The 9,717-nt window shown below is 41.6% G+C and overlaps 1 protein-coding gene across 1 annotated transcript in view; it reads right to left on the bottom strand.

Moving 5' to 3' along the window:
* Positions 1–1,731: 1,731 nt before the first annotated feature.
* Positions 1,732–9,717, bottom strand: part of dthd1 (death domain containing 1) — a 32,922-nt gene continuing 24,936 nt past the window's right edge. Inside the window, exons 8-10 of the mRNA XM_072571755.1 lie at positions 7,867–8,111; positions 3,504–3,555; positions 1,732–2,015 (exon numbers count right to left, since the gene is read on the bottom strand). Of these exons, the coding sequence (XP_072427856.1) occupies positions 1,732–2,015; positions 3,504–3,555; positions 7,867–8,111 (581 nt within the window). The remainder of the gene's footprint in view (positions 2,016–3,503; positions 3,556–7,866; positions 8,112–9,717) is intronic.

Below are 9,717 nucleotides of genomic sequence, written 5' to 3'. Positions count from 1 at the left end.
GCCTGCTTGCTCACATTCCTCCCACCTCCTCCTACATAACAAAATGCGAATGGTCTTGGTGCTGCCTCCCAGTATCTCAGGATGCCTCGTCACTTTTCCATCATCTATGTCAGGACTAACGGCTATGTCAGCCACTTTCATCTCACTCAATTCCTTCCTTTCTCTCATACCAAGACAACCCAAAACAGGGTGGAAAGAGCCTGCATGGGTGGATGGGTGACATCAAACCCCTCACCCAACATGAGGAGAAAATCCTGACTCTTGCATGGGAAGACTATCAGTGTCAGTATGACCCACTGAGATTGACACTGACAGTGTATTAATGTGAAGATTACGGTGGAATGAAGAGTGTGACTTATTCTGTAGATGGGAGAGGGAGTCACAGGAGTGTTTCCAGTCTTCTCTTGCAAGTGTTTCATTCACACACATGCGCGCATGCAAACTGGAGCAGCAGAAACACATTGGACGGCAGTTACCCAGAAGTGCAGCAGTGCAGTGAGTCATGTGACCTTCACTCTGCAGCCATGGACAGGTTGGCAGCTGCCTTGGAGAACCAGGTCCAGCTCCTCAGATACTGCCTGAACTGCTGTGTGCTTCCAGCACCACTAATCCAAAATCTAGTTTCCAGCATCTGCAGTCATTGTTTTTACCTCAGCACCAAGAGGGTCTACTGAATAGGTGCACTCACTCTATGCAGCTTTTGGTCCACAGGATTGAAGGAATGATAATGGGGGAATTGGGAACTCAGGGAGCACTCTAAGCACCCTTTCCTCAAAAGTGACAGAGCAGTGTCAGGAGGCCCCAAGATGTAGAGAAACCACAAGAAGGCCCCTCAGAAGTCACAACTCAGGAGATTCCAGAAGTGGCCAGCCCTCCACCCTGGTAAGCAATCGTGTGTACTCGTCAGCCAGTTGCTTGCAGATTCCAACTCTATATGTCAGTGAACCATGGGCATCCAATTTGACTTGATGGTAGCCCTTTTCCTGTACCCCACAGGTCTCCCACCTCCCAAGGTCTCCATGTGGACTGACACATACCCACCTTTCCCTAATAGCTCCTGGCAAATGAGGTGCCATGCTAAGTGTGGTCATACACTGCCCACGCCCTTGAAGACAGGGTGCTCTTGAGTGTGGACTGCCCTCCTTCCCAGCCCCTGGACTGGTATCAGAGGCTGCCTTTGACTGATATTGCTGGGTCCCTCTGAGCAAAGCCACCTCCCTTGACTTGACAGAAGACTGCTAACAAAAACGACAAATTTCCTGGCTTTCATTCTGTGCCAAATAGGCAGGATAGTACAACAGTACTGGCAGACTGGTAACGCTGGCTGAGGGGGAAAGTGTGAAAAGGCAAGGTAAGGCAAGGATGCTGTGAACAGGTCCACTCACAGACCGATTCATGGGTTGGCAACATTAACGTATGCAAAGGGATTGGATCCATTATGATCATATTTACTGCAGTATCAAAGAAAGAGGGAAAATCTCATAAAAACCGAAACAATTCTGACAGGGCTAGATATGGTGAATACTGGAGGGATATTCCTAATGATTTGTGACCCCTGGTTCTAGCCTTCCTGGTCATCAGGACCATCCTTCCAGCATTTACCATCCATTTGTTTTAACAGAGAGGGGATGATGGGGGTGTGGAGGCACATTGTTACTTATATGTGGCCCTGACAGCCGTGATTTCATATTGGGAGGGTACAACGAAAAGGTATACCTTTTAATGCTTTCATTACTCCTCAGAATCCTGTTTGGACCATAACTCTTCGGCCAAATCTTCCCTGCCACACCTTTTCAAATGCCGGGAAAGGATCTGTACTTTATTTATGGATGTTGGCAGAAGCTTCTTCCACATGTTGAGCATTTTGAAAATCTGATCTGTTAAATCATCCGGATTGTTCAACTTGACAAGTTGAATGGCGCTGCGCCGAATTCGTAGGGAGGTCACAAGCATCATGGCATCTTCTTCAGAAAGCTCAGACGCCAGCCAGTAAAGCACATTCCCAGATGTGGATTCTGTAGGTTAAAGAGTTCAGGCACCAATTAAGCATCAGGATTTTGTTTTTATTGTTAGTTTGTGGGATGAGGTTATTTGCTGGAATGGACAACATTGTAGTCCTGCACTGTTTTTTTGACAACTAATGGTTTGCTATGCCCAATTCAAAGGTTAAGAGGAAAATGTGATTGAAGTTTTTAAACTATTTTAAGCAGTTTTTAAGTTAAATGAAGTGTTTAAGCTACAATTATACCTGGAATGCAGCTGTACAGGACATTGGTTCGGCCACTTTTGGAATATTGCATGCAATTCTAGTCTTCCTCCTATCAGATGGATGTTGTGAAACTTGAAAGGGTTCAGAAAAGATTTACAAGGATGTTGCCAGGGTTGGAGGATTTGAGCTATAGGGAGAGGTTGAATAGGCTAGGGCTGTTTTCCCTGGAGCATCGGAGGCTGAGGGGTGACCTCATAGAGATGTATAAAATCATGAGAGGCATTGATAGGATAAATAGACAAGGTCTTATCCCTGGGGTGGGGAAATCCAGAACTTGAGGGCATAGGTTTAGAGTGAGAGGAGAAAGATATAAAAGAGACCTAAGGGGGCAACATTTTCACGTAGAGGGTGGTACGTGTATGGAATGAGCTGCCAGAGGAAGTGGTGGAGGCTGGTACAATTACAACATTTAAAGGCATCTGGATGAGTATATGATTAGGAAGGGTTTAGAGGAATATGGGCCGAGTGCTGACAGGTGGGACTCGATTCAGTTAGGATATCTGGTCGACATGGACAAGTTGGATCGAAGGGTCTGTTTCCATACATCTCTATGACTCTATTCGATCCAGAAGCATTGACACTACATTACTGCACAAATACATTAGTACAATGGGCCCACTAAGCAGAGTGATGCTACCAATGTAGCTTGAACTTTCACACCAGCTGAGGTCCCACTTTCTCAAACCTTGTCTGAGGTGTGCTGACCCTTAGGTTAAACCACCAGCAGTCACCTCTCTGTAATGAAAGACCAGCTCTATGGTTGAGTTAAACATTAGTGATGTGACCTTCATCAATTAGTTTCAGAAATTAAAATGTATTTCATATTAGAGGACTATGGAACGAGTTTATTTGGGAAAATGACATGATGAGAACAAAAAAAAGCAAGAATTCTGGCAATGGTCTTAAAAATTTATGGAGTGATTTAAATCATTCAATGGGGAGAAAAAAAGCATCTGGATTACCACCACAGACCTTCCATCCTAATAGATTTTATAGAAATGTTTTATCTTGAAATGCTTATTAATAATTGACAGAAACACAATTCTCTACCTTTATTTCTCATGACCATTTTTTTTAGGATGCAACAGGATCTTGAAACCAAGTGTTGAACATTTACTGTCCTCAGACACATGGACTGTTGTTACATTGGCCTTAGAGCTGCTCCTATAGTACCAACCAAATGGGAGATAGCTCTGAGGACATCTCCAGCCAAGAATTCCATTCTTATCCTTACCTGGTGAAGAAATTTGGTTCACACTTGTGGAATGATTAAGACGTTTTTCTCTCTACAATAAAAACAGAACATAATGCAAAAAAAAACAGAACAGATGACAAAACAGAGTGAGTAAAATTGAATTGGCACAGAAATTAACTTTGTAAAGCAATTTTCCTGTTGTGAATGCTGCATCTCTAGTGTTACAATGGTTACAGAACTTCAAAAATAACGTATCTAGTGGGAATACTTTGGAGTCACTTGAGGCCTCAAGAGACATTATCTTAATGTAAGCTGTTTCTTTTCTTTAGTTTCTTTTTTCTTCTTTTCTTTCTCTTCTCATTTTTGATATCTTTCGTTACATGTGTTCTTGTTTGAGATATTTGGAAGAAGTCAAGAAGGATATAGTTTTGAATGGTTCCCTCCATTAGAATTTCAAATAGAAGCCAGCTCATCGCTATCTTCTCAAGGGGAACTGGGGAGGAGCAATAAATGTTGGCCTCGTTAGCCTCACACACACATCTCGGGAGTAACTAAATTTGAACCCGCTCCTGCACTATGAGTACCTTTGCCAGCAGATATTTTCCAGAATGATAGGTGTAAAACTATGTTGTGAAGAAGGCGTAAGGATGTTGTGGATGCATATACTTAGAGTGAATGAGTTGGCAGGTGGTGTATGGTATGGATTGTTGACTTTGGCAGAAAGCATAAAAAAGTTTACAGTAGATAACAAGAAGTGGTTGATAAGAACACCAAAAATATTGCAAATCAGAGGATTAGGAGCATTTATAAACCAGCAAAGGAGAGTCAAGAAACCAGTGAAGAAAGGCCAAAGAGAAACTGACTGCAAGCTAGCAAAGTACATTGAGATAGACTGACAAAGTTTCTGCTGATTATACAAAAAAGAGAAAGATTAACAAGATCAAATGTAGACCCATAACTGGTGGGCACATGATAATTTACAATGAGGAGCCATAGGAATGACAGAGAAACGAAGTATTTACTTTGCAACCAGCTTTACATAAGAAGACACAGAATGTTTCCCAGAAACACTGAGTGACTAAGAGACTTGTGTATTTGAAGCAATAAAAAGATTAGTATTAGTAAAGAGATAGTTCTTGAAACATCAGCTGCATTGTGGGTTGATAAAAACCTTCTGGACCAGATAAGCTTTATTGAAGACTGTCGAAGGAAGTAGCAATAGACACGGTGGATGCATTGGTAACAATCTTTCATTATTTTAAATATTCTGGAAAAGTTCCTAATGGTTGAATACTATATAACCCCACTATTTAAGAACAGATAAAGAGCGACAGTAACAAATACAGACCTGTTTGCATAATATTCATATTAGGGAAAATATAAAATCTATCAAGAAACTAGTTGGAGATGAATGTTGCCTGAGATTTTAAAAAGTCTTAATTATGAGAAGGAGCTGGGTGGGCTGGGTTTGTTTTCTTTAGCATTAAGTAGGCTGAGGGGGTCAGATTGAGGTATACAAAAGTATAATAAGTATACTCGAAATAGATCATGAGAATGTCTTCCTGCATGACAGACATAGCCTGTGATCTTAAACACAAGTTTAAAGTGAGAAGCAAGTGGTTTAAAGGAGATCTGAGAGAAAACAAAAGTCACCCAAAGGATGGTAGACAAATGGAATGTGCTACTGGAGAGGGTGGTGGACGCAGATACTCTCACAACATTTAAGAAGTATCTGTATGAGTACTTCAAACACCCGGGTATAGTACACTAAACCTGGGGAAATCCATACAGACATGGGGAGAAAGTGCAAACTCCACAGAGACAGTTGTCCAAGGGTGGTATCGTACCGACCACGCAGCCCCATTTATCAAAGGATAATTGAGTATACAAGTAAATTTGTCTTATTTCAGTTGTTTCAAGCTTTGGTGAGACTTCACCAAGAGTATTGTGTACAGTTTTGGTCTCCTTATCTAAGGAAGGATATGCTTGCCATAGAGAAAGTACAATTGAGGCTCACGAGATTAATTCCTGGGATGACAGGATTGCTTTACAAGGAGAGATTGAGGAAAACTGAGCCTGTATGCTCTTGAATTGCAAAGAATGAGAGGAGGTCTCATTTAAATTTTACAAAACTTTCCAGGAATTGACCGGGGGGATATAGATCTGATGTTTCTCCTGATTGGTGACTCTCGAACCAGGGGGCATAATCTCAGGATAAATTGAATTGAGGAGGAATTTCATCAGAGAGGGTAATGGATCTTTGGAATTCTCTTTCCCAACAAAGCTGTGGAAACTGAATCATTGAGCAGGTTCAAGTCAGAAATTGATAGGTTTGTGGAGGCTAATGACATCAAGAGATATGGAGATCGTGTGGGAAAGCACCATTGAGAAAATGATCAGCCATAATCTTGAGTGATGGGGCAGGCTTGATAGAGGGGATGGCCTACTCCTGACACTTCATTCCCGTACACTACTTAAATCAAACCACAAGATTCCTGATTACAGAGGGACCTAGGTGTTCCCATCTATAAGTCCACAAAAAGATTTACTATGCAGGTACAAGTAATGCTATTCTTAATTATAAGAGGACTTCAACATAAAAGTAAAAACGTTATGCTTCATTGACACAGATCATTGCTGAGATCACCTCTCGAATACTGCGTACAGTTTTGGTCTCCTTATTTACAGAAGGATATAAATGCAGTGGAAGCAGCTCAGAGGAGGTTCAGCAAATTAATAATTGAAATGAGCAAATAACCTGATGAGGAAAGGTCAGACAGATTGGGCTTGTTTCCAATGGAGTTTAGAAGACTACAGAATGATTTGATTGAAGTGTGTATGATCCCGAATGGTCTTGACAAAATGCAAGTCAGAATGATATATCCTGTTGTGGATGAGTCCAAACCAGGAGGCTTGTTTTAAAATTAGAGGTCATGCTTTTAGGTCAGAAATGAGGAAAATTCCTTTGTGCAGAGTATTGTGTGACTTTGGAACTACTTCTTTCAGGAGGCAGTGGAAATGGGGTCAATGAATACTTTTAAGCCAGGGGAAGGTTGATTTTTGGGCCTGGGAATCAAACATTATTGGGAGCAGATGGGAATCTGGAATTTAAGACACAAACAGATCAGTCATGATTTGACTGAATGGTGAAACAGGTTGGAGAAGTCACAAAGCCAAATTCTGCTTGTGATTTGTAATTACCTATCTCACTCAATCAGGAATAGAAACCTTGCAGTTATCTTCCTTTCGGTTGTAGCAAGCTCCTGCTCTCATAACTGGAATCAATTAATATAGCCCAGCACTTAGATCAAACCTGAAAATTTCTTATCTTTTTGCAGAATACTAGCAAACACTGATGAATGAAAATCAAAATGTATTTTTCTAGAATAATTTTCCTATGTGGTTTGGCATACTTGCCTTTATTGGTCTGTTCATTGAGTATAGAATTTGAGACATCATGTTGTGGCTGTACAGGACATTGGTTAGGCCACTCTTAGAATACTGTACACAAATCTAGTCACCCTTCTATAGGAAGGATGTTATGAAACTTGAAAGGGTTCAGACAAGATTTACATAGGTATTGCTGGGACTAGAGGGTCTGAATTAAGGAAAGGCTGAATAGGCTGGGGATTTTTACCCTGAAGCATCAGAGTTTGAGGAGTGACCTTACAGAAATTTATAAAATCATGAGGTATATAGATGGGGTGAACAATCCAGGTCTTTTTCCTAGGGTAGGGACTCCCAAACTAGAGGCCACAGGTTTAAAGGTGAGAGGGGAAATATTTAAGAAGGACCTGAGGGATAGGTTTTTCATGCAGATGGTGGTGAGCTGCCAGAGAAAGTGGTGGAGGCTGGTACAGTTACAACATTTAAAAAGGCATCTGGACTGGTAAATGAATAGGAAGGGTGTGGGGGGATATGGGCCAAATGCTGGCAAATGGGACTAGGTCAGTTGGGGATGTCTGGTCAGCGCAGACAAATTAGATTGAAGGGTTTGTTTCCGTACTGTATGACTCGGTGACTCCATGATGATATGGAAACATGTACACTGTCCAAAGCAAGAGTTTTTGAAATGTACTTGTAAAAACAATATTTGCCAAGACATAAGTGGTGGATAGTACTGTGCATGCAGCTTCTTTAAACATAATGTTCAGAAAGAAGAACTAAATTGTAGAAAAAAAGGAACAAAATAATAAAGGAGATGGGAAAAAATGATGAACAAAGGAATAGTTAAAATTTGCCAAGTTCCTTATTCTGACATAATTACAAATAATGATAATTTTCCCATCTGTCTAGCTGGCTTTGGTGAAAACATTTTTTACTTTATCAACAACTAAAATGATCACTGATTCTCCAATACTAATCAGTTCAATTAACATATGCTTCAGTTTTTGTGCCTTACCTTTGGCAATGTTAATGCCAGTTTGCATACAGGATTGTAGTGCTGCTGATTCACCATGTGGTAGCCCACGTCCAATTGTTGGGCTAGATCTTCTTTAGTTACCTTGTAAAATATTGTCATCCCCTTGTAGTGAGGAGAGCAGTAATTGCCAAACTCATCCACTACAGTCAGATCAAGTTCCAGCCTGGATTTCCGCTGGGCGTGGAATATTAGTGGATAGCCTTGTGTCATATCTTGGTCATTACCTAAATTAAGGTAGAAAAAAAAACAGTTATATGTGTTTTTTTGATTGGTAGCGATCTCATCAATAGTCAGTTTAGATTCCTCCAGGACTACTCAGGCCTTGACATATGTGTATGAAGCCATACAACTGAACTCTACAGGTAAGGTGACAGTGATTCTTCTTGACATCCAGGTCATATTTGATCAAGTGTGGTATCAAAGACCCCAAGCAAAACTGAAGCCAATGGGAAGACAGAGGACACAGCTACACTACTCAGGAGGATGATTGTAGTTGGTGTAGACCAACCATTTCTGTTTCAGGACATTTCTGCAGGAGTTCCTCAAGGCAATTTCTTTGGCTCAACGACTTTCACTGTTCCAGCAGTGACCTTTCCTCCATCCTAAGGTCAGAAGGGAAGCATTCACTAATTGTTGCACAGTGTTGAACTCCATTTGCAGGTCCTTTGATGCTGAAGCAATTCATCCCAATATGCCGCAAAATGTGGGAGACGTTCAGACCTGGCTTGATAAGTGGACATAAATGGTTGCACTGATAAGTTCTAGTCAATGACTTCCACTGTATAATCAATATCAATGCAATTGTCAAATTCCCTACCGGCAACATCCTGTGGGTCATTAATTTAATACCGTATGGTGGCTCAGTTGTTAGCACTGCTGCTTCACAGTGCCAGGGCCCCAGGTTCGATTCCTGCCTCGGGCAATTATCTGTTTGAGTTTGTATATTCTCCCTGGGTCTGCGTGAGTTTCCTCCGGGTGCTCTGGTTTCCTCCCACAATCCAAAGATATGCAGGTCAGGTGAAGTGGCCAGGCTAAATTGCCCGTAGTGTTAGGTGCATTAGTCAGGGATACATGTCGGGTAGGGGAATGAGTCTGGGTGGATTACTCTTCAGAGGGTCGGTGTGGACTTGTTGGGACGAAGGACTTGTTTTCATACTGTAGGGAATCTAATCTAATCAAAACCTGCCTACTATCTGCAATGTCCATGGGGGTGCAGTGGAATGTATTTCATTTGCCTGCATGGTTACAGTTCCAGCATGCAAGAAGCTCTGCAATCAAAACAAAGCAGATTGATACCCATATCCAGCCTCATCTATTTAATCACCACCACCACCACAACATGGTTACAGTGTGAATCCTCTGCAAGGTGCACAGAGCAACCATGCTCAGGTTCCTTTCAGAGCTTCTCCCAGGCTCACAAACTCTACCTCATGGAAGCAGCAGACAATGGAAAAGCTTGCATGCTTCCCTCTAAATTATCCTTAAAAATCGATTGTCAACTGTTTATCCTTGTTGGATCAAAATCCTGGAACTCTCTCTTTAACAACATGGTAGGATCAGCTCCAACATAGATTGTAGTAGGAGAAATTTTTTTTTCTGTTTGAGCAATGACAGATAAAAACTGGGGTGTCTAAACTACCAACCGAGAGGAAGTTAATGACATTGCCAGGACATTCCTACTTTTGCATTGGCTCCTCAATCAGTCAGAAGTCCAACAGCAGTTTGGAGACAGTTTCGCCCACTGCTGCCAGGAGAGTTATTGATATCCTCTTTCATTGGTCCCAAAAGCCACAGTATCGGCCATAACTATTCCTACAGAGGGATTTTTCC

The sequence above is a fragment of the Chiloscyllium punctatum genome, chromosome 1 (assembly GCF_047496795.1).
Source record: "Chiloscyllium punctatum isolate Juve2018m chromosome 1, sChiPun1.3, whole genome shotgun sequence".
Lineage (NCBI taxonomy): Eukaryota > Metazoa > Chordata > Chondrichthyes > Orectolobiformes > Hemiscylliidae > Chiloscyllium > Chiloscyllium punctatum.
This window is presented reverse-complemented; position numbering and strand designations above follow the sequence as displayed.